At 39.2% G+C, this 26,081-nt stretch overlaps 1 protein-coding gene across 1 annotated transcript in view; it reads right to left on the reverse strand.

Moving 5' to 3' along the window:
* Nucleotides 1-533: 533 nt before the first annotated feature.
* PRIMPOL (primase and DNA directed polymerase) overlaps nucleotides 534-26,081 on the reverse strand; it is a 34,994-nt gene continuing 9,446 nt past the window's right edge. Inside the window, exons 4-13 of the mRNA XM_021007667.2 lie at nucleotides 25,195-25,324; nucleotides 17,015-17,162; nucleotides 11,853-12,140; nucleotides 10,324-10,486; nucleotides 8,800-8,888; nucleotides 6,664-6,753; nucleotides 6,479-6,587; nucleotides 3,283-3,365; nucleotides 3,143-3,189; nucleotides 534-864 (exon numbers count right to left, since the gene is read on the reverse strand). Of these exons, the coding sequence (XP_020863326.1) occupies nucleotides 571-864; nucleotides 3,143-3,189; nucleotides 3,283-3,365; nucleotides 6,479-6,587; nucleotides 6,664-6,753; nucleotides 8,800-8,888; nucleotides 10,324-10,486; nucleotides 11,853-12,140; nucleotides 17,015-17,162; nucleotides 25,195-25,324 (1,441 nt within the window). The 3' untranslated portion in view covers nucleotides 534-570. The remainder of the gene's footprint in view (nucleotides 865-3,142; nucleotides 3,190-3,282; nucleotides 3,366-6,478; nucleotides 6,588-6,663; nucleotides 6,754-8,799; nucleotides 8,889-10,323; nucleotides 10,487-11,852; nucleotides 12,141-17,014; nucleotides 17,163-25,194; nucleotides 25,325-26,081) is intronic.

Below are 26,081 nucleotides of genomic sequence, written 5' to 3' on the forward strand. Positions count from 1 at the left end.
AGTTTGTTCGTGGCCTGGATTCTTGACTGACAGACTCTACTGTACCCGTATTGTTGGCATACTTTATGCAGGTTAATATTAACTTGGGGCTTTTGTTTAACTAATACTTCACATACTGGGGCCCTTGTGTCTGTGACATGGAATGACATCCAAGTACAGGGGTCTAGAACAGTGTCAGATCTGTATTAGTGATCATAGGTTATGATATATAATAGGACCATTAAAATATCAGCATTTAATAGAATTTCTAGTAATAATTAAGAAAATGTTCAAAAAGAAAAAAAATTCAATAATAGGTACTGTAATGATCAGTTTATAAAGCTCTGGACTAGACCTGTGATTTCAAGAGGCTAGATAATTCTCAGGTAAGGTCAGCACCTCCTCTGCAACTGATGGTCCTAGAAAGTTGCCTGTTCTAGTACCAAGGAGCTTACGTGGGTTGCCCAGGGTCAGGCACACAGCCAGTATGGCACACAGATGCTGGGACTTGAGCCCAAGTCTACCTGATTCTCCTCTATGACAGCTCACAACAGTGAATTTCTAAATTTTACCTTTAGCCGCTCTTTGAAGTCAAATTATACTCCTATTTGTTTTCTGTTCTTCTAACACTTCTATGAGAAGTGCATCCGGAATCTCATCCTCTATGGGGCTGTCACTGGCCAGACTCTTCTTTGCAGCTTCAGCTAACTCAGCATCTTCAACAGCTTCCAGAAACCAGGCATCATCAATCCCGTCATCCCAGTCTGTGTCTGAAGGCACCCCTCCTGTCAGTATACTAGGAGATAATTCTTGTGAATTGGAGGATTTTGGGTCAGTTCCAGTGTTCCTAGTTTCGGTTCCATTCAAAATGTGGTCTTCATCATCCTAAAAAAAAAAATTAGAGACTTGAGGCAGGCAGCCCAGCTCCCACATTTCATAAAAATCATACCAGACCAAATGAGACAGGGCCAGCTGAGATACATGGCATACAAACCTCTGTCTCTGGAGATGGAAAATCCAGCCAGGTGAGCTACAGTATGAACTTTGCAAGTGACCAGGAGTGGCACTAAACATTTGGGATGAGGAAGTGCTCAGACTGAGATGCCATGGAAGGCCCCAAAGATGCGGCACTCTGAACCTGAAAGCCTAGAAGGAGGCCTAAGCCCAGGAGGTGCAGGTCCGCACAAAAAGCCAGGAGGAGTCCAATCAGGCTTGCCCACCTCATCCAAAAGTGCACTGGAGGCCAGAGCCTAACCATGACAAAGCCGCAGTTCAGGAACTAAAGCTTGATAAATGAGTAAACCTAAGACAATAACTATAAAGAATACTTGCAGATCCAGAGATAGAGGGAAAAAATAAGAGGAGAAGAAATTTAACAATTGTTGGACTCTCTGTAAACTACTAAAAAAACAAACTTGGACACTTTCAGGAAATGAAAAGTTGCCCAAATCTATTAGAACCAGAAAGCAAAGTGAAAATATTAAGAATCTAATTACCTCCTGGAAAAAAAGGCCCTAAAAAGTTCCATTAATGTCATAGTCAAAATCCAGAGCTTTCAGGTCAAAGAAAATATACTGCAAACATCCAAAAAGAAAATAAAAGTATCAAGAAGCCACAGTCAGAATCACACAAGCCCTGGAAGCTTCTAGTATAAACACAAGGAGAATAAAGTAAACTTGCCCATCCAGATTTTAAACCATTATAAAACAGTTCTTGTTTCTATTCCATTAAAGGTAATTTTAATTTTACCCAGCTTTGCAGGGTAAGTTATTCCTGGTTATAAGGGATATTGCTTGATTATGTTTATTTGTTAAAAGGATCTTCTCCCCCATTTTAAATTGAGGGTAGGGGTAGATATGAATTAATTTTTCTCTAATTTTTGTTGCAACTGATAAGGCTTCTAAGTAAACAAATTATCTGCAATAAATGATCTTTTCCTGATCTTTTGATTTCCTGTTAAACCTTGTAAATTTACTTTTCCCCTCTCACAATTACTAAAATTTCTAATACCATTTTCTCTTTGATAGATATTCTCTTTGATATTTTTACATCTATATTCATTAATGAATGGTCTATAATTTCTTTTTAGTGTTTGTCTTTAAGCTTTAGGATACCATATATGTCTCATAAAAAGAAATGGATAACACTTCATCTTTCACTACATTTAGAAAGTCAATATATGAATTATTTATTCTTTGAAGCTTTGGAAAAAATTCACCAATAAATCCATCTGAGTGAAGTCTTTTTTTATAGGTTAATTCATTGATTGCTTCTCTTATTTCTTCTAATGAAATTGTTATTTATTTCTGATTTTGTTAATTTATAGTTTTTCAAATAGTCATCTATCCCTTTTGCTTAAGTTTTCAGTATATCGGCATGTAGCTGTGTACATTTACTGGTGAAATTATTTTGAATTTGTAATGGCCCCTCCTTCCTTTCTAATTCTGAGGAGTTGTCTTTCTTATTTGTGATTTGTAATTGTAATTTACTTGCTAGTAAACAGTTTGTCAACTTTATTGATCGTTCTAAAAAGTCTCCTCTTAGTTTTGTTAATTCAGTTGTCTTTCACTTTCTATTTTAAATGAATCTCTCTTTTTTTCTTTGGACTATTACTTGTTTTCTAACGTCTTTTAAGTACCAACTTGTTTTATTCGGTAAGTACATATATTTACAAAAGGAATAACTCCATACAAAAAGGATTTCCCTTGGTCCCTTTCTCCAAAAGACTCTCTTTTCTTTCGCCCTGATAATTACTCTTCAACCTTCTTTATCCATTCTACACAGCAGATAATTTCTACATATCCCAATTATATGTATACACACCCCCCCCAAAAGCTTACTAAATTTGTAATGTAAGGAACCAGCTGTTCAGATTGTTGCACTGAGCTCTACATTTGTCTGCACTAATGGTTTGATATTTCTGAGAAGGGTTGGCCAGAGTATGAATGAAATTCCAAAAATGAACATACAAGAGAACAGTAATAGCAACCATCCTTATCCTTTATGTCACGCTAATCATACATATTTGGGGGAGAGGAGAATGGGATAGGAAGCTTTTTCTTAAGTTTCAGAATGACTTGGATTTCATATTCATAAACATGCATACCTTTAATTCAAAGACAAGTTAGCTAGCATAAAATAACAAAAAAAAAATAGCACATACCTCTTTGAACAGATATAAGAGGCACACTTCAGTTGGTAATGGGAAACCTAAATCAGGGAGAAATTTTTATTTATTGCTTAAAATAAACATGTAGTTTTTTAATTGCTGGAAAAACTGTATTAAAAAAATCAATAACTCACAATCTGATTTGAAGTTTTCTGCTCTGCAGACAGGGTCATGACATTTTTGATACCAAACCTCATTTTTCAGATCCACCAGAATCCTTCAAATATAAATATAAATATTAAGTCTCCTAATCCTTTAGCACATTACTTTTTAAAAAATTTATTGTCATTTTTATTTTTAAAATCACCTTCATTTCTATCTATTCCCCTCCCCTATACAATGAACCATCCTTTGTAACAACAAAAAAGGCAAGATCAACCAGCAATCATCCGAATCTGACAGTACATGCAATGTTCTACACCCATACTGCCCCACCTCTACAAAGAAGGGAAGGGAAGGAGGTGCGCTTTCTCAGCTTTTCTCCAGGGCCAAGGTTATTAATAGTTTTAAGGAATAAAGGTCTTAGCATATATCTTTTTCATTATTTACATTATGAATTGTTTTCCTCATTCTGCTTATTTCATTCTGAATCAATCTGGGAAGAGCGCTGGCTCAGATGGTCACCTCACCTCTGACACTACCTGCTGGCCTGAGGCTAGTCACCTGACCTTCAGTTTATTCATCTATAAAATATGAGCTCCGCCATCCCATTTGTTTGCCCACCACCAACTGATGGGTCTGTACCTTATTTCCAGTTCTTTGCTACTCGAAAGTGCCACGGAGAATTTTGGGGTTCATGGTGGAACCCTCTGATTTTTACTTCCTTGGAGCAGATGCCCAGCGTGGGCTCTTTGGGTCAAAGGGTATAGACATTTTCATAACTTTTTTCTTTTTAAGCGTAATTCCAGATTGCTTTCCAGCATTAATGGATCAGTTGAGAGATTCTTATTTTTATTGATTATCCTCATTTTTCAGCACCTCTCTTTCCCCTCTTCAGCAAGTCTGTTGTAATGGAGAATTTTTAAAAGGGAAAAAAAAAGTTCTGCAAACCAAGCTGTATTAGCTTTGTCTGACAGTTTATGCAGTGTTTCCCCCACCCATAGTTCCCTCACCTCTCTGTAAACAGGGAAGGGAGGCACACTTTTTCAACTCTTCTCTGAGACCAGGCTGAGCCCTTTATAATTGCACAGTGCAAAACATTAAAATAATAAATAATAAGAATTATTACTAAAAAAATTTGCTGCTGTCTGCCATCAATCAAGTATCCACTAACCACTTATTATATGTCCCTATGCAAGGCACCACGCCATGAACTATGCAGGATACAAAGGAGTGTAAAAAAAGGCCCCTGCCTTTGAGATAGTAACAGTCAACTTTAGGAGACAAAAGATGGGTGAAAAGCTAACAATTATTCCCCACAGGATGGAAATACTGAACCAGTAAAAATCAAGAGTGACATGCAATGATGCAGGAAAGCCTCTTGGAGGAGATGATCTTGAAAATGGACAGTAGGATTTCAACTGAAAACACCCCGTTGAGTGGGATGACAAAAAGACAGAAAATCACAAGCAGTATTTTGGGCACAGTGAGAAGGGCTTGTGCTGGGGAGACGGGTATAGTGGAGAGAGCAGTGTTCTACGAGTCAGGTCAGGACTCCCGGCTAGGCATTCGTCCTCACTGTACCTCAGTTTCCTCAATGAAAAAACAAGAGGGTTGGATTAGACGATCTCTAAGATCTCTTTTAACCCCAAGAAGTTCTTGGAGGGTGATGCTGATGTTTCAAGCCTTAGAGTGTCTGTGAGAATGACAGAAAGGAAGTTATGAGATGGAGTCCTGTGTTGAGAGGGATCATAAGAAAATAGATTTAGAGTTGGAATGGTTCTTAAAGGTCATCTTTTCAACCCCTTTATTTTACAGATGAGGAAACTGAGGCCCAGAGAGGCAAACTGACTTGCCCCACATTACAGACGGGGACAGAGCCAGGATTCAAATCTAGGCATCCTTAACTCTTTTCACTGGACCATTCTGCCTTGCAATGACGAGTCTGGTTTTAGACACAGAACACAGGAATCGGAGCCAGGAGAGCCCTTTGGAGACCATCAAGTCTAGACTCTTCATTTTACATATAAGAATCTGCGGCCCAGAGATATTTAAAATTTTTTTTTTTGACCCAGAGATGTTAAGTGCTGCAACCAGTGCCCCAGAGCTAGTAAGGCATGTGTTTAACTTAAAGCAACTACAAATGTTCACTAAACATGCACACCCAAGACTTGGAAGATACTCCTATGATGAAACTATAGATTTGGGAGTCATCCACACAGAGCAGAGCAAAGGTCCAAGAACTTGTGACATTCAGGAGGCAGAAGGAAGAAGAGTAGGGGGGACTGCATCTGTGCCTTTATATCTCACAGTGCTATTATGTTTGAAAATTAGAGTAGACTGAGAGTCCAAGCATAATTAATTTATTAGGCTAGCAGTAACCCATAAATTGGGTAAAAGGCCTCTCTCAATGACCAAAAGACCCCAATGAGGGCTGACCTAGATGTGTTCCTTCTGATCAGCCTGACAGTACGTTATTTGGACCTCCCCTGGCAAAGTAAGACAATCTGACTGGTAAGATATAATGAGGAGGTGAGATGAGAGTAACCTCAGCTCCTCATTCAGAAAATGGGAATACTGTTGTTCAGTTTTATCTGACTCTACATTAGTATCTTGGCAAACATATATTAGAATGATTTGCCATTTCCTTCTCCAGTGTGTCCTCATTTTACAGATGAGGAACTGAGCCAAACAAGGGTTAAATGACTTGCCCAGGATCACATAGCTAGCAAGTGTCTGAAGGTGATTTGAATTCAGATCTCAGTGCTCCATCCAGGGCACCTCAAATAATAGGATTAGGCTGCAGACAAACTAAGTAGTTTGCACTAGCTTTGATTGATTCAAGTTGAATTTGAGTTAAATGGGTGGTGGGTAACAGTGCAAAGGTAGATAACACAAGGGTGTTTCTGCTCTCCCTTTTCAGGGTTCCCCACATACTAAACTCATGCTAATCCCACTTCTGTTCCTGACTCTGGGGGATTACATTCCCATTCCCAGCTCAAACAGCTCTCCTTAGCTTGAGACTTCAGACTAAGCCAAGTAAATGCTTATCAAGTAAAATGTTTATCAGGTAGCACATAAATAAAAATCAAATGTAGTTGATATACATTACTAGAAATAAACTGTAACTATAAATTTAATAAAATTCTGTGCAAAAACCCAATCTGAAATGGCAATAAATTTATAAAAATATGTGTAACTCTTTCTTTAAAACACTAAGCATTTACTTACATTATATTATTACTCTTGTGGGCTCTTTTAATATTTCCACACCAGCGATACTTCGAAATATCATAAACAAGTAATTCTTCTGGGAAAAAGTAGTTCCAACACCGAATTCCTGAAACATCAACAATATTTGTAAATTCAACAGAACAACACCTAAGCAATACTTAATAAACAACAAAGACATTTACCTCCCTTAACGCCATTCTTATTCACCAAAGAAAGAACAAAGTTATCAATTTCAGGGTATGGTGAGCACTGGAAGCCTTCAATGACACCCACTGCAACAAAAGAAAGGGAATGTGTAAACTACTCAAGAGCTAAAAGATACACAGCTAGATTGTACTTATTCAGGGGCTGTAGATTTTTTCAGCCCAGGTGCCCACATTTTCCTGTTTTTGTTTTGTTTTCCCTCCCCTCCTATTTGCCTTTTGGCAATGAGAGAGTAGCTCAGGAAAGAATGAGAGTGAAACTCAAAATCAGGCCAATTTTGCTACTCCTTAGTAGTTTGGGTAAACCCCGATTTTTGATTTAAAGTGCATGATTTCACAGTTTTTAAAATGAGAAATCTATAACAAGAACATTTGTGCATATAAAAGGTCTCATTTAATTTTAAGACAATAAACTTTTTTCTTTTTTAAATATAAATTTATTTATTTTTAGTTTTCAACATCTACTTCCACAAGATTTTGAGTTCCAAATTTTCACCCCATCTCGCCCCTCCCCCCACCCCAAGATGGCAGGCATTCTGAATACCCCTTCCCCATGTCTTCCCTCTCTTCTATCTCTCCCCCGCTTCTCTTATCACCTTCTCCTTCTATTTTCCTGTAGGGCAGGACAAACTTCTGTATCCCATTTCCTGTATTTCTTATTTCCCAGTTGCATGTGAAAACTTTTTTTTTAAAACATGTGTTTTTAAAATTTTGGGTTCCAAATTCTCTCCCTTCTTCCCTCCCCACCCGCCCTCATTGAAAAGGCAAGCAACTCAATATAGGTTATACATGTGCAGTTATGCAAAACACTTCCATAGTAGACATGCTGTGAAAAACTAACTCTATTTCCCTTAATCCTATCCTGTCCCCCCATTTATTCTATTCTTTCTTTTGACCCTGTCCCTCCTCAGAAATATTTGCTCCTGATTACCTCCTTTCCCAATCTGCCCTCGTCTCTATCATCCCCCTGCTCTCTTGTCCCCTTCCCCCCCTCTATTTTCCTATAGGGTAAGACAGATTTCCATACCCCATGAGAATAAGATTCACTCATTCCCTCTCACCTTCCCCCATTTCCCCTCCACTGTAAGAGCCTTTTCTTTTCTGTTTTTTTTTGTGAGATAATTTACCCCATTCTACCTCTCCCTATTCTTTCTCCTAGTATAATCCTCTCTCATCCCTTAATTTTATTCTCCAGATAGGACCCCTTCATCTTCAACTCACCCTGTGCCCTCTATCTAACTATCTATCTATCTATCTATCTATCCATCCAAAATACTTCCTTAAAATTAGAATAGAGCAATTGGAAGCTAGTGACTTTATGAGAAATCAAGACACTGTAAAACAAATCCAAAAGTATGAAAAATTAGAAAGCAATGTGAAATATCTCATTGGAAAAACAACTGACCTGGAAAATAGATCCAGGAGAGACAATTTAAAAATTATTGGACTATCTGAAAGCCATGATCAAAAAAAGAGCCTAGACATCATCTTTCAAGAAATTATCAAGGAAAACTGCCCTGATATTTTAGAACCAGAGGGCAAAATAGAAATTGAAAGAATCCACAGATCTCCTCCTGAAAGAGATCCCCAAAGGAAAACTCCTAGGAATATTGTAGCCAAATTCCAGAGTTCCCAGGTGAATCCCAGGAGAAAATATTACAAGCAGCCAGAAAGAAACAATTTAAGAAACACAATCAGGATAACACAAGATTTAGCAGCTACTACATTAAAGGACCACAGGGCATGGAATATAATATTCTGGGGGGGCAAAGGAGATAGGATTACCACTAAGAACGACCTACTCAGCAAAACTGAGTATAATCCTTCAGGGGAAAAAAATGGTCATTCAGTGAAATAGAGGACTTTCAAGCATTCTTGATGAAAAGATCAGAGCTGAATAGAAAATTTGACTTTCAAATACAAGACTCAAGTGGAACATGAAGAGGTAAACAGGAAAGAGAAATCATAACAGATTTATTAAGGTTGAACTGTTCACATTCCTGCATGGAAAGATGATATTTGTAACTCATGAGACCTCTGTCAGTATTAGGGTAGTGGGAAGGACAATAAACTTTTAAGAAATAGTAAATATATAAAATATTTTAAATAGCATACCTTTAGTACTGGCACTGTTAAAACATTCAGTCCTTTTTTGTTTACTTAGAGGTTCATCACAGGTAAGGATTCGTAAAGTGTCTGAAAATCTGAGAATATAAACGGAGAAAGTTAAAATGCCATTACTTAGTATTAAAGAACAAAATGCCAGGGAAAACAATATTTAAAAAATAAAAAATATAAAAACAAAATATTAAACCATTTAAATACTATTTGTTCAACATCTGTAGCACCACATTTACCCACATAATCCCCCTTTCTCCCTCAAAAGGAAGGCGACAGCTATTGGATAAGTCACTCCCTCTGACGAGAAGGTGAATAAGGGTTGCTGCAGCTACAACCTGAAGCACAATTAGTGCAGCATTTGGCACATAGTAGGGACTTAAATGGCTCTTTTGCCTGAAAATCAGAAGAGTGATGTAGTGCACTAGACAAATCTCTAAATAGGTAGTCAGGAAGCCCAGGTTCTAATATCATCACCACATTCACAGAGATAACACCAGAAGGCTTACAAAGCCCTTTCTATACAACCACTCCAGGAAACAGGTAGCCCCAGTGTTATTATTATCATCCCCATCTTAAAGATGGCTCAGTGATTTACCTATAGCCACATAACTAGTGAGTGTCAAGAGTCATGGCTGGAACTCTGATCTTCTGATTCAGAGGCTGGTGGGAAGGAAGGAACTAAGCATATATATATATATATAATGCCTACTATAAGCCAGGCACTGTGCTTATTGTAATATCTCATTTGATCCTCACAACAACCCCGGTGAGAGGTGGTATTATTATCCCCGTTTTACAGATGAGGAAACTAAGAAAGACAGAGGTTAAGTGACTTGCCCAGGTTCACGCAGCTATTAAGCATCCTGAGGCTGGGTTTGAACTCAGATCTTCCTAGGCCCAGTGCTCTGTGCAGTACAAAAAGCTTCTAGTCTGGTCATTAATTGTATGATGAATGTTGTCTTGCAGACAAGGAAACTGGACTAGATAACAGACTGAATGCTGGGTGATAACTCCGGGCCCTGCCCATCTCCCCCCTTCCCCCCCAAGGGCAGAGGAAGGTGGAGGGGAGGTGTGATCAAGAGAGAAGGGAAGAGGAAAGAGTCCCTACTCTCCAGGATTCTTGCTCATTTCAAGGGAAATGACTTCAACTCTATTTGAATGCATAGATGTCTAAATAACAAGGCTCTGAGGTCCTACGTGTGGATGAGGGAGGGGCCGTGAAAAGGCTCCCGAGGCCCCTGACACCAGACTGATGCTCTTTCTACCCCAGATAAAGAACCAGAAAGATGTGAGACAGCTCCTGAATCAAATGCAGGTCGATGATACAACCTCCCCTTTCTCAGCAGTTCTCTTTTGGGAGACCGTTCTCCTGACCTAGAGAGGCACTAATCTCCAATATTAGAAGTGATGACTCCAGGGAATGCAGAGGCCTCACATCTGATACCATCAGATCTTCTTTGATAAATGTTGCCACAATTATCACAAATAAATGAAAAGCTTAATTCTGGCACTGCATACCTGATGTTGGTGACCAAAGAAGAAAGGAAATACTGGTTTTCTTCAGAAACAGTCTTTGATTGTTTTGGAAAAAATTTGTTATCTTCAGCTACTTCCAAGGACACACATTTGCCCAGTTTTGATGATTTATACAGCCGGAAGTTTCTATTTCTTGTATAAACTCCTACATAATATATACATGTAAACAACAAAGAAAAAGATATTAATTTTGAGAAATCATTGTGACACAATGAAAAAAGGTCTGGTCAGAAGATGTGAATTTGGGTCTCTTAGTAATTGCATGTCAGAGGACAATTCATTTAACCTAAGACTCAGTTTCCTCATCTGTGGAATGGGTTTTGTAATATTTACAGTCAATCTTAAAGCATTTTAGGCACTGTAAAGTATTATTGCTATGTGATCTATTAAATAATTTTTAAATAATACTTTTCATAACCAGTAAATACTTTATTATTGTGTCTACATTAGGCATATATGGGAAAAAATTAGCTTTTTATCCAAGGTTACAAAAGAAAACTTTTCTTTGACAGGATATTCAAGTCTTCTCTGAAATTGTCAAGGAACATTTAAGAATACAGTTCTCCATTATTACATAAATGGACTAATTCCCCCAAGCAAATCATTATTAAAATGTTCCTATTAGGCCTGTAAGCAGACTCTTTGGGCAGCTGGTGCTCAGTGAATAGAGCAGTGGGCCTGGAATCAGGAAGACCAAAAGTTCAAATCTGGCCTCATATATTTATTGGCTGTGTGACCCTGGGCAAGTGACTTAACCTGTTTACCTCAGTTTCCACTTACCTGCAAGGCTGCTGTGAAGAACAAATGAAATAAGACTTGTAAAAAGTGCTCAGCACATGCCTGGCACAAAGTAGGTGCTATATCAATGCCTATTCCCTTACCTTCTCTTCCTTAGGGGTCAAGCCTTTTAGGAACTGGATATATATGACATATGAGACATTGTTAAGGGGCAGGGTAGACACAGTGTTTGGCTACTGGTGACTAGCATGGCCGGATCTGTGTGTTATTGAAAGTTATATTGACTTAGTTCTGAGCCTTGCTCAGGGTTGGGACAGGCTCTGTTTGGGGAAGGCAACACCGTTCACAGCTTTTTATGTTATCTGCTCTTTGTCACAAAGCCCTACCTACAAATGGCCACATACTTGCTACCTTGGGGAGGAACTGAGATGCAAGGGCTCAACCCCTTTTGCTGAGATGGACCTATCCAAACTGTCTTTAAAGTTAACAGTAAAATCTGGCCCCACCTTGAAGCTATCACTGATCTGCCCATCAGCTGCTACCTTGATGTACTTATAATAAACTCCTTTTAATTCTTTTTGTCCTGAGTTTTGCCTGATTAGTCAAGGTGAAAGCCCAAATGAAGAATTTTCCTTTCAACAGTACTATTCCTTGATCAGCCCTCCAAAATCCATTTCTCCCAATTTCCTTTGAGGCTAGTCCAAAGCTACCTAGATAGAATAACAATTCCAACAGTTATGAATTTACATATGAATGCACAAAATTTTACATACCCATGTCTACAAAAAGGTGATCATCTCCTCCTTTATTCTTCACAATTAAAAAAGAAAGATCTGGTGCATTTTGCTGTGATGTCCCCAAATCTTCTACCTTACATGAATTAAACGGCTGGCTTTTCGCAGTATTTTTATCTTCAGATACGTTTGTAAAAGAGGTTTCTGGTTTCACTATTGTTTTTGAAGAAGAGGAAATTATGTGTCCTGGTATTTCTGGTATCTTGTTATTAATTTTACCATCCTCTAATACAATCACAGATTGCAAAATTTTTCTAACAAAATTACCTTAAAGAAAATAGATACAATTAATTTAAGCAATTGTTTTATTCAATGTAAAACTTCTAGTGTTAACCATATCTACATAAGGGCAAGTTTTCTACACCTTCAGAGTAAGTCAATATTTTCCCTTCTACTTTGGACCTATGTGCACAGTGCATAAGGAAAGGAAATAAGCAAAAGGACTAAGTGAGCAAACAACCTTAACAACGGGTCTGAACAGTAACTCGGAATTTATGGCTCACGCCCAAGCACGTTACTTCCACTCAGTGAAAGGGTTCCATCAGTTGATCCCATGGACCCATTCAATGCCATTCCCCTACTCCTCTAGCCACTGTTGCTGGCTTTAGCTATCCCAGCCCCACCAGCCCTAGCATTTTTACTAATCCACATCTGGAATGTTCTGCTGTGGGCACTACATTTTAAGGACATCGAGTAGGACATGTCCCAAGGAAGGTAAGAGGGACAGTGAGATGACTGGAAACCATGCCACATGAGGACCAACTGAACTAACCAGGAAAACTTAGACTGGAGAAGAACGTGCCAGTGTCTTGCAGCATCTGCGGGCCTTGTATGAAGCCAAAGGGTTGGACTTGTACTTGGCTTCAGGGGATCGAACCGGGAGCAATGGGTAGAAGTTACAAAGAAGTGATCTTCAAGTTAATATAAGAACAAACTTCTTAACGAGTTATCCCAAAATGGAGCGGGCTATCTCAGGAGGCCATGGTTTCTACGTCACTGCCAGTCTTCAAGAAGACTGGATAAACACCCGAGAGGCCGATGGGGATTCCTGTATAGCCTGTTACACTCAGAGAATGCACTACTCAGAGCTCCTCCAACTGGCTCTCCTGTTTCCCCTCAGATTCAGATTCTTCTAGTCCCAGAACAGAGTCACACTTGACCTTAATAAAGCCACTGAAAGTCAAGCTAGAGGGATTACAGTGAGGGCAGGAAGACAATCTGGAGTAGAAAAGGTCAGGGCAAGGGTTGAAGGGCGAGCTGGTCATTAGAGACATGTCTGATTTACTGAGGAATCAACAGAATCACTGACCAAGATGAACACAGACAAATCCTTCCAATTTCTTCAGAGAACTGCATTTAAAATTATGGATGATAGAGTAATTAAATCTGCTTCATCATAGAGTTTAAGGCTTGTTTTTTAAAATGATTTTCAAAAGTAAATTATATTTCTGTGTTATACTTGGCATTTTGGTCAAGTCCCCCTAAACCTTTATTTTGAGAAAACTGAATATCAGAAGCATTTCCTATACTTAAGAGCCTGTGAGCTCCTCTGTATTCTCAGTGCTCAGCAGGGAGTCTGACACACAGTGGATACTTAATAAATACTAGTTGGCTTGACTGTCCACATTGAAAAATAGGCCCATCAAGAGTTTCATTAGATTTTTTAAGTTTGTGCATTATTTAGCTTTAACTCATAAATACTGGCTAAATTAATAATGCTGCAAGGACCTAAGAGGGATATCATGGAGTTGTGGATAGAAAGCTGGCCTCAGATCAGTCAGGAAGACCTAGGTTCAGGTCCTCCCTCTGACACTCACTGGCTGGGTGACAATGGGCAAATTCTTTAAACACTTGGCACCTTGGGCAGTTCCCTCACATCATATACTGCTGGCAGAATAGGTCCTGCCTGTCAGGAGCAGAGGGAATTCTCTCACCAGGAGTTTTCTTATACCAATGAAACCACAGGTCTGGACAGAACGAGGCTAAGTAAAAATGGGGACTACTCCAGTTTAAAACGTTACAATAAATGTATTTGTGAGAGACTTTAATCCCTAATTTGTAAGATTTATTCACATTATGAACACTTCTGGATGAAATCACATAAAATTACTAAGCAAATCAACAACTACCACTACAAATTCATTATCTCTCTTATACTAAACTCTCACTCTAGCTAAAAAAGTCTGCTTCCCCTTCCCCGTCAATCTTCTTCATTTTCTACTGTCATAACATTCCTAAACAGGACCAAACCACTATCAGCCTTAAACAGCACTAACTTAGTCACTTTATTTTCCAGGAAGCATATTCAATTTCTTGTAAATTAGTAAGAAGACAAGAAGCAAAAACACAACCATTGACTTTCTGTGCAAATAACACACAACTGCCCCCAGGATATGGTGAATGATCAACACCCACAGATCAAGACATAAAAGGGAGCAGAAGGTACTCCAAATAGAAAATGGTATTATGTTTCTTGATTACTAGCCTGGCTCAGTAAAAATTAATCAAGGGGCTTGAGATGATGGTAAATGAACTTGGATGACATGGGGAATGAAAGCCATCTGCCAGCAGGGTAGCCTGTGTGCTGGCTGGGTTAGAGGCTTCAGAGAGGCCTTGGCCACTTGCCAGCTTAGACAACAAGTTGTCTCTCCAATGTCCCCTATTTTGGTGCCTCATTAGACTTGTATTCTTGAGGCTCTATCAAATGCTTTGGGCCTTTCTCAACTGTCTCATAAAAATGTTCCTCCCCAAGGCTCCAGTATCTCTAGGTCTTGCAATAATTGAGCCTCTCTGTGACTACCTGATCATGGGCAGTCACATTTTCTAAGCCTTCGTTCCCTCTTTTGTAATATGCATCCACCACATCTAAAGGGCATTGCCCCCACATAAGCAGGAAGTTTAATGGCCCTGGATGACCAGGAAGCCTTGTCAACACAGCCAGAGGCCACCAAGAAGAGGCATCCAGGAGGACAACGCTTGTGCCGTGCCCCTACAATGGGGCTAACCAAGTTCAGGCTTCATTGGCTTTTAGGGAAAATCTAATCTAACCAGGCTAGGGAAGAGGGGGCAGGCATGGTAGATATTGGTTTTGTCACAACCCTCTTTTATATACACACACATACATACATGTTTTTTGGCTATCCTATCCCTACCGCCTCTCCTTTCACCCCAGCCTCTCAATTGCAAACAAATATTCATAGTCAAGCAAAACTTAATTTCCACATTGGTCATCCCCTCAAATGACATGCCTTCTTCTGCATCTTGTGCTATGAGGTGGATAGCATACTTCATCACTGATTCTTTTAAATAACGTTCTCATTTTGTTCACTTCACTTTATCTGTATTATCTGTTCATCTAAGTCTTACTAGGTTTCTCTGAAATTCCCCTTTTCATCATTCTCACTGCTGCCTGCACATAACCTTCCTGGGCCTCAGTTTCCTCATCTGTAAAATGAGAGGACTAGATGGATGACTCTTAAGTCCCTTCCAGCTCCAGACCTCTAATCGAGTACAGAAGGAAGATTCTTTGATATTTTCAAAACCAAACACAGAGGTTTTGATCTTGGGTTACTTGGGTTAACAAGGGTGCCAACAACATAGGAAAAGTACAAGAGAGGCAAAGTTTATGGGTATTTCCTGGCAGGGGAGACAGAAAAACAAAGATGAGTTTAACATATGACACATTACGTTTGAGGTCCAGATAGAGATGCCCAGTAAACAACTAGAAATATGAAACTGGAATTTAGGGGAAACAACACAGATGTGAGAGTCACTGGAACAGAGACAATAATTAAAGCCAAGAAAGTGGCTGAAATTGCAGAAGGAGAAAGAAGAGACCAGTTTTCAGAACAAAGCATGAGGAGTCTTGAGAAGGGAGAATAGCTAATGAGAACTGAGAAGGAGCAGTTAGAAGGGTAGGAGAGACTATGTGGTACCCTGCAAAGAGTAAAGGTCTTGAAGTCAACAGACCAGGGTAGGAAAACTATTTCAGTAAATCACTGGCTTTGAGACCATAGGCAAATCACTTAGTCTCTGAAAACCTCTTTCCTCATCTGTGAAATGGGGATAATAATTCTTGCACTATATCCCTCCTCACAAGGTTGTTGTGAGGAAAGGATAATGGATCCGTGATCTCACTGATTTAAGAGTTCCCTCTGATGCTGCAGGTTATAACGACCAAATTTGCCCATCCCATTCACCTCGTCCATATATTCCCACAGTAGGCCATAGGGGGTCACCTAGAGTGAGGAAGGCCCTTTTTATTTTTTCCTGACATTGCCAGCATACCAGGGAAGCAATATTTTCGCATCTGTCATCTCTCATTCTTGTCCCATCTTCAGGCCATCTTCTCTTCCTATCAGACAATTCCCTGATAGTGTTTTTCACTACTGTTACTTGGGCTTCCTTATCCCCACCATGTGGCTCTCCTTCTCCTGGTCTCCTCTGTGTGATACTCATTGTTATTTCTTCAGAAACCATAATTGTGTTCCACGGCTTGTTGTCATACACTAACAATCAGCAGAATACTAGGATTGAAAAGATGGACTTTTGTTTTCATGGGAAGCTTTGGGTCAGCAAAGGAGTGTTGCAATTTCTCAAAAGCATTCTTTTGCAAACTTTAAAGTGCATATAAATGCAAGCAGTTATTATTATTAGGGCCTTATTTACAACTCTATGCTAAATAACTAGGCTCAGTCCTTTCCCAGACTTATGCTTCCTTGTTGGGGCAGGACAAATGCTTGACACAGCCAGGTTAGCGTTCCGCAGGTTAAGATTTGGTCAGTGAATGGTTATAGACTAACTAGAGTGGAGACTGCAGTACCAGAGCAGGAGTGAAGCTTTAGAGCTGGAGGGATCCAACCCCCTCATTTTACCACCGAGGGAAACTGAGGCCCAGAGAAATTAACTGATTTGCCCAAGGTCACACCAGTAGGAAGTGGAGCCAGAATTTGAACCCAGGCCCTCTGATTCCAAATGCAGCTCTCCTTTCACAGTATCACTCTGCATCTCATATCCATGAAGCTCAACATCTACTTTTAATACATTGTGATATGGGCAAAAAAAAAAATCAGCATCCAACACAATTCCATGGTTTTAAAAAACTAAGTTTACCAAAATTTAGAAATAATCAAAGCACTTACCAACATGGATATTATTTTTAAATGCAACATTATGGAGCTGAAATATTAAATGTCGGCTAAATTTTTCATCAGTGCTGGAATCCAAGTTGAGAACATCTTCTGCTGAACAATTAACATTGAATAACTCTTGAAGGGCCGTACAAACATGCTAAAAATGCAAGAATATAAGCAGTTTGAATGCTTTAATTTTTCTTAAGAAAATATATTACAGAATTTGAATGCAAACAGAATCTACCTAGTGACTGGTTTTATCAGAATCAAACTGTAAGCAGAAATATTCCTCACACAAATTTAAACACAAATGCAGGTTTGCAAACCTGCGCTCTGAGGAGAACCTGAATTTCCTCACTCGGAAATTAACTAATTAAACTGCTACTTGATTGCTGACCCTGGTGTCTGAGCTGTTGTTTTGCCTCCAGCCATTCCCAGGTTAGAGACTGGCCCAGCAAAATTCTGTTAACAATAAATACTTCAACACACAAAATTTATATGTACACGTGACACGAAAGACACAAAAGGGCTGCTAACTGAACTGATAAAGGGCATACCCTCTTCAATTTGGTCATAAAGCCACTGAAATATAAGATTCAACCAGCAAAACTGAGTATAATCCTTCAGGGAAAAAAATGGTCATTGAATGAAATAGAGGACTTTCAAGCATTCCTGATGAAAAGACCAGAGCTAAACAGAAAATCTAACTTTCAAGTACAAGACTCAAGTGGAACATGAAGAGGTAATCAGGAAAGAGAAATCATAAGAGACTTATTAAGAGTGAACTGTTTACATTCCTGGATGTAAAGATGGTATTTATGACCTTCCCTTACCTTAGTTTTAAAAACACATGTTTAAAAAAAATGTTTCCACATGCAACTGGGAAATAAGAAATACAGGAAATGGGGTACAGAAATCTATCCTGCCCTACAGGAAAAGAGAAGAGGAAGGGGATAAGAGAAGGGGGGGAGAGACAGAAGGGAGGGCAGACTAGGGGAAGGGGTATTCAGAATGCATGCCTTTTTGGGGTGGGGGAGGGGCAAGATGGGGTGAAAATTTGGAATTCAAAATCTTGTGGAAGTGAATGTTGAAAACTAAAAATAAATAAATTTATATAAAAAAAGGAAAAAATTTAAAAAAAATAAAAAACACCTCCAACTCAAGCCATTTTATACCAATTGTTTCTGATAAAGGAGATAATTCAGAGGCAGTGTGGTGTAGTGGAAAGATTGCATGATTCAGAGTCAAAGAACATGGGTTCAAATTCTGGCTCTGTCATTTAACTCCTGTGCCCCCTGGATGAGTCACAACCTCTCTGGTATCAATTTCCTCAACTCCAAAATGAGGGGTTAGATGAGTTGACTTTTAAGGTCCCTTCCATCTCTAAATCTATAATCCTCTTAAATGGATAAAGGGAAAAACATTGACTCTGATTATCACTATTACCTAGAGATCACAAAGATGAAGTCAAAAGAGTTAGAAGCAGCTTCTGCCTACATACTGTGGACTTCTGTGCCAAGCAGAGCAACATGACAGCCAAGAGCAACATTTGCTTAGAATAGGGGCCTTCTGCATTCTCCTCATCACGGAGTGGAATGACGTCAGATTATGAGCTATATTATCCCACAAAACCTAGAAAAGCAGTGAAAAAGACAACCTGCAGGATGCTTGGTGTGAGACCCAGCTAAGACAGATCATCTTGAGGGCATATAAACATGAAACAAGCAGGAGAACAACAGATACATTAAAAAACAAGGCAAGTTTGCCAACATTTGAGAATAGAAACCCATTTTAATCATAGATTATCATGTACCAGATATGAGAAAATGGCATTTAGTCAGGAAGAATGGATAAATCTGACCAAACACATAGAAGAAACTTATGCATTATGTAGCACATTAAAAGAATCAAGACATTGATTTTTAAGGCATATCAGAGAAGGAAAGCGTCCAAAAAAATGGAAAAGACCAGGGATGATATTATGAACCACAGAAGATTGAAAAGACAATAGCCAACTACCAAGCCACCTATCTGTTTTGCCACTGCAATAATATCCTTATGATAATACTCTAGAAATGCTCTGAAGGGGTTATTTCTGATGAAAATATGAGAAGGAAACAGAGACTTCTACAGACTTTCTTGCATAACAGAAGATTTCTTCATGTCACACAAGTGACAGAGGTGTTTACAAGAACCTACTGTTTAATGTCTGATTATACCAAAAAAGAGTTTGATTCAGCAGAGCATAATGCTCTTGTCCAGTAAGGAGACTCCTGTAAAATGTTAAGATGGTAAAACCCTCACTGACTGATTCAATCAGAGATCGTTCTTCTCATTAATTCTCTGGATTACTGATACATTAGGAGGTAAAAACAATGAAGTATTCGCTAAAAAGACATTCCCCACTGTCAGGGAGTGTGTCCTGCACCAAGTCCAAAGGGATGCAAGGTTCATAGGCTATTTCTGTTTGTGGATAACATCGTGTTGACTTCATCAAACCTCAGGACACTAAAGGCCCCTCCTCAGGAACATCCACAGCCACTTTAAAAGATACAATCTAGAAATCCACACAGGAAAAACAAAGTAGTTGAAGAATTCAGATTATAGCATGCAGGACTAGGCATTGGATATGGATGAGCTGGGCACATAACTGAACAGGAGAAAACAGGCAGGATGAATCACGTTTAGGAAACTACTAAGCACTTTTAATGATCTCATGTTGACTGCTACCACAAACACGTTACTCTATTAGCAGTGTAGTATCACAGTAAACCACAGACCATCATCATTTCAAGATAATTAAGATGACAGGTAAACCAAAGTGCAATCGAAAGAGGCATGGTGGGGATATGAAGACTTGTCAGTGATGAGTGGAACCTGAAAAGTGGAATAAGGGCCATCACATCAAGGATGTCTGTCTTGGGAAAAGTGGATCAATCTTTCAGGGATAACAGTGGCGAACGAGTCTTTAAAACACCTGGAAAAAAAGACTCTACAGAGGCTTTACAAAGGGTAGTGATAATCCCAGTAGAGAATACACTGTAATCTGGACCAACGGCAGGTACACACATACCAATGAGCCTTTAGAGCCGTCAGAGTCAAGTGCAGCTCGGACCATGTCATCCCACTACTCAATGAACTCCGGTGGCTCCCTATCACCTTCGGGATCAAATATAAAATCCACTTTTAAGTTTTCTTAACTGGTCCCTCTTCCCCCTTTCAGTCTTCCTTCACTTTATACCCTCTCTATTAGACTCCTTGTTGTTCCTCAAACAAGACACTCCCCCCACCCCAACCTCCATCCCAACTTTTGGACATCGTCACTGGCTCTGCATCCTGATGCCTTCCCTCCTCGTCTCCATTCCTGGCTTCCTTCAAGTCCCGGCTCAAATCTTACTTCATTTTTTCCTCAATGTAGCTTGTTTGTATGTTCTCTCCCTCATTAGACTGAGACAGCACATTGTCTTTTACCTTGTTTTGTATCCCCAGCACTTAGTACAGCACCTGGCACATAGTATGTACTTAACAAATTTACTGACTGACTCCTTCGATGCAAGTGTAAAAATAAGAATTTTTATTTTCCAAGCTAAAAAGGCAAAGCATTTTCTTTTTTGAAAGTTTCATTGATGTTTTGTTTTTATGTCATAAACGTTTATAGGTTATCCCCATCATGTAAGAAGTCTTCTGCAACAAAGTAAAATAAAAGAGTAAAACTAGCAATACTGTGAGCTCGACTGAAAGTATATTTCCATAGCGGTAATAACTTCTGTTTTAATGTTTTAATACTTTTTAGTTTTTTTAAATTAACAGGAATCTATTTTTTCTACCTCTTTCTTCCCACCCCATTTTTTTAAAAAGGGTAAAAGAAAAACAAATTCCTTGTGACAAATATGCCAAGTCAAGCAAAACAAGTTCCCTCAATGGCTGTATACAAAAATAAATATATGTCTCATTCTACACCCTAAATCTGCCACTTTTCTGTCAGGACGCAGGCAGTTATGTTTCATTGTTGGTCCTCTGTAATCATGGATGGTTAGCATATGGATCAAAGTTCTTACAACTTTCAAAGGTGTGTATCTTTACAATGAGAAATCCTCAAAATTATTTGTTTTTAATGATATTATAATATGAATTGTTTCTCCTGGTTCTGCTCCTTCACTCTGCATCAGTTCGTACAGATCAGTTCCATGTCTCTTTGGAATCATCTACTTATAGCATAAGAGGACTTCTCACATTCATATACTATGACTTATTCACCCATTCCTTATCTGATGGGTCACACTGTTAGTTTCCAGTTTTTTGCCACCACAAAAGAAAGTTGCTATAAATAGTTTTGTGCATATAAGATCTCTTTCCTATTTCCTTGATCTTTTTAGGGTCTAGGCCTAACAAAAAAATCTTCAAGAATTGTAAATTTGACTAATGCAAAATAATCAACAAGCTAAAAATAACAACTTTTTTGTTTAAAAAAAAAAGGAGGGATGGTAATGTTAAATAAAGTAACATTGTTTATATTGACAGCATCTTCATAAAGTAATGCTTATTTTATTTTTTTTAGGCAATTGGGGTTAAGTGACTTTCCCAGGGTCACACAGCTGGTAAGTGTCAAGTGTTTAACTCAGGTCTTCCTGACTTCAGGGCTGGTGCTCTATCTAGTAATGCTTATTAAAAAAAACCAACACACAAAAATACAGTTCCACTTTAACTTGTAATTCATTTTTCCATTTCTGACAATGTTGAATTGGGTTTGAATTTCTCCCTTGGCAGGCAAGGAGACAGGGCCTGAGCAGCTGAGAAGGAACACAGAAGACTGTACTGAACTGAAAGGAAATCAGGGATTTTGAGTCAGAAGTAAGGAAGACATACATGGAAGACAGCTAGTGTGAAGGTATGGAGACAAGAGAAGGAGTGCTGGGTATGAATAATAAGAAAGCCAAGTTGTATTCCATGGCTAACCAGCTCAACTCTGCATTATCCTCTGCTCTTAACTCCCTTTTCCTATTGCTCTTGAGAGAAATGATTATTTCTTTCTTATATTAATAACCAATTATTAATTGAGATTAAGATTATTTTCTTTCTATTTTCTCATTCAGAAATAAACCCCTGTAGGTTAATATAGCCAGTCTTTGAAGGATATTATTGGCCTTGCCCAAAAATTTACCCCACCCAACTAGAAAAACTTTTACGCAGAGAATTTAATCTAGGTGAATTCTGGCCCATTGTGTTTCTACTCAGGCTTAGGGTGGGATGGGTGGAGGCAGATCTTTTGCCTAGACTGGAGGGGTGGTCTGTAGTAAGAGTGACATAATCAAAGTCATGCCCCCCAGTCCCTCATTAGAATAGGTCTACCTCTCATTATAATATTCATTTTCGCATTAATTGTTAACCAATCAGAGATGATCGCTGTCTGTGGGAACATCCACTCTTCAAAGGGCATATTAGTATTGAGAGGCCTCCCTGATTCATCTTAGGTTTATGAGAGAGGACCAAATGACCACTGTTTTATTAATTATTTGCTATTTATAATTAATAAAATGATTTAGTCTCTCAAACTTTTCATAGCTCAAACCCCTTACACCTTGGCCAACTCCAACCCTAAATTAATCTCATTGTCCACTGACTTTCCTCTTATACAACTGCTGCTGAATAGGGTTGCAAAAAGTCACACAGCTATGTTGACTAGATTTATGTTAGACGATTTCAAATGGTGTTCAAATGGTACAGCTGTTATGGTGAGTGGGATAGAGAAGTTAGGGAGATTTACAAAGATGCCCTCACTGCAGCAAGGCATCTTTGTAAATCTCCCTAACTTCTCTATCCCACTCACCATAACAGCTGTACCAAACCTTCCATTTTCTCCTCAGGCCTCCCACAATACCCACCCCTTTACCCTCTTGCCCAAAAGGGCTTGCACCCTATACTTTTACCAAGAAAAATCAAGGCCATTAGCCAAGAGCTCCCTCTTCTCCCCTTCTACCTCTTATAACCCTTTGACATCATCCTCTAGTGTCTCCTCCATTATTCCAATCTTTGATGAAGAGGAAACCCTTTGGCCAACCTTTCCACATGGACTTTTAATCCCTTTCCCTCCTGTCTTCAATAGATTGCCCTCACTCTCATCCCTTTTCTTCCTCTACTGTTTAACCTTTCCCTCTTCATTGGTTCCTTCTCTGCTGTCTTTAAATACTCCAAAGTCTCCTTTATCCTTAAAAAATCCTTACTAGATTCTACTAGCTTCTGCTAACCACCATCCTCTATATCTCTCTATCCATCTTCAGTACTACTTTAAAAAGTTGTTAATACTTGTTACCTCTATTTCCTCTCTTCTCTTTCAGAATCTGGCTTCTTATCTTATCACTTAACTGAAACTGCTCTTGGATCTCTTAATTGCCAAACAAGATGGTCTTTCCTTAGTCCTCATCTTTCTTAACCTCTCTGCACCATTTGACACTGCTGACCTTCTCCCCTCAGACTCTCTTGTGATATTTCTCTCTTTTGGTCCTCCTCCTGTTCTACTATTCATTCTTGGTTTTGCTTGCTAAATCATCATCCACATTTCACGCCTTAACTCTATCTTGAGCCCTTTTCTCTTCTCTCTCTATCACTTCGTGACATCACTGGCTCCCATGGATTCAATTATTTTCTTTATGCAGATGACTCCCAGAACCATACTGGCTGCACTCAGACTCAGTTTCACCATCAACAACAGCCGACTAGATATTTCAGAGTATGTACTGTAGACATCTCAAACTTACCATGTCCAAAATAGAACTTTTCTCACAAATCCACTCCTCTTCCGAACTTTCCAATGTCTATTGAGGGCATCACCGTCCTTTCCTTCACCCAGGCTTGAATCCTTGGTGTCATCCTCAATTTCTTGTTCCCCCTCAATCCACATATCCACAGCTCCCAAATCTTGTCCATTTTTAGAATTCTTACATCTGTCTCTTTATTTACACGCAAGGAGGAGCATCTCCCTAATCAGGCCCTCATCACCTCACATCTTGCTAACTGGTGCTCCACACAGCTGCCAAAGTGATATTCATCCAGTACCGGTTTGACTATGTCAGGCCCCTGTTCAATAAACTATAGTAGTCCTCTATTATGTCTAGGCTGCAATACAAACTCCTCAGGTTTGCATTTAAAGTCCTTTGCCACCTGATTCATATTTACATTTCCAGTCTTACAAATCATTCCCCTTTAAGAAATCTATGGTCCAACCAAACAAGCCTTTTAACTGTTTTCTCACACCTGACATTCCAGCTGTTGTTTCTACACCTTGGCACAGGCGACAGCCTCAATGCCTCTGATGCCCTCCCCTCACCTCCTTCTCTCAGAATGCCTAGTTTCCAACACCACTTCCTGTGTGAAGCCTTCCCTGATCCCCAACCTTCTAGTCCCTCCCCTGCAAAATTATCTTGTATTTACTCACCTACTCTTACATGTTGTCTCCCTTGAGAGAATATCAGCTGCTAAATGGACAGACTGTTTCATTTCTGTCTGAAACCCCAATGCCTGGACCCGGAATAGACCCTTCATAAAATCTTGAGTCAGAGCACCTACATTTGAATCCCAGCTGCCTCTTCCTACCTGCATCATCTTTCAGGGCCTCAGAGGGATGTGGACTGGACTAGTTCTTAGTCACTTCCAACTTTAAATCTATGATGTTCTTTCCTTTATGAAGTGATCCAAAGTGAGATCCATAGAACCAGAACTATGTACACATACACTACAATTACATTTAAAATAAGTAGGAAAAACTAAACAAAGACGAACTTAATAGAACTTCATAGAGACCTAAAAAGGGACACACTGAACAAAACTGTTTCTAGCTTATTTGTTAGTTCCTTTGGTTCTACCTTGGTAAATGCTGAAGATTCTCTTTATTGAAAATTTTCCTCCTTATTCTGTACGTTTGGTTATTCATTTTTATCAGTGGTTATTCAGTTTATATTAAAATAAATTTAAATACACTGTATGACATCTTACCCAACCTGCCATTCTGTTCATTGTCTGGTCCAAGTGGAAATCAAAGAGAGAAAAGTCAAAAGGTGGGTGTCAGGAGGGAGAAACAGGGCAAGTAAACAGTTCACACATATCATAAATTAGATAAATGTCTTTTGAATAAATAAGAGTGGAATGTAATTGGATACGTTAAAAATAACTTAGGTCTATAGTTAGGCTTTTACCTCAATTAGGAGTGCAACCATTTCTTTTCCATCTGCTCCTGGATTGGCAGGTTTACTAAACTCCAAATCAAAATAAAGCTTGCAAACAGCATTTTCAGGAATAACTTCATAGCAGTGCATGAGATTTTTCCTAAGTTAAAAAATCCAAATAACACATTTCGGGTCATAGTTACGTTTGTGCTATACTTAAAAAACAGCAGACCTGTTGCTAAATTATGTTTTGCCTATGTATCATTATACAATATACATGATTGGTATTCAGTCAATTCAGTCATGTTCAAATATCCGTGACCCCATTTCGGGTTTTCTTGGTGCAAATTCGGGCATGGTTTGCCAATTACTTCTCCAGCTCATTTGGCAGATGAGGAAACTTGAAGCAAACAGTGCCTTAAATTAAGTAACTTAAGGTTAAGTGACTTGCCTAGGGTCACACAGCTAGTAAGTGTCTGAGGCCAGATCTGAACTCAGGAAGATGAGTCTTTCTGACTCCGGGCCTGGCAATTTATCCACTGGGCCACCTAAGTGCCCCAATGTAGATGACAGGGTAATGTAAAAAGGTACTGGACTTGGGGTTCAACATAGACTTTTTCCCTTGGACAAGTTACTTAAGTGCTTTCCGTCTCCCCATCTGCAAAATGGAGATAATATTTGCCTACTTCAACCTAGTCTCTACTCTGAGACTTCACTTTCTTGTAGTGTCATGGTGATCCTGAGCTCTCTCAGGCCAGAACCTAGCAGAGTTTGGGGGTGGGGGTGTCATGTTCTCAGACAGATCTTACCAGCTTGGGAAGGTGCTCAAGGCTAAAAGATGTTCAGAGAAGCTCAGCACCAGAAGGTAAGCCACCAGGTGCTTCGTTTTTTTTTTTTGGCCGTAGCATGGAGGAACT

This window comes from Phascolarctos cinereus, unplaced genomic scaffold, assembly GCF_003287225.1.
Source record: "Phascolarctos cinereus isolate Bilbo 61053 unplaced genomic scaffold, phaCin_HiC Scaffold_9;HRSCAF=440, whole genome shotgun sequence".
Taxonomy (NCBI): domain Eukaryota; kingdom Metazoa; phylum Chordata; class Mammalia; order Diprotodontia; family Phascolarctidae; genus Phascolarctos; species Phascolarctos cinereus.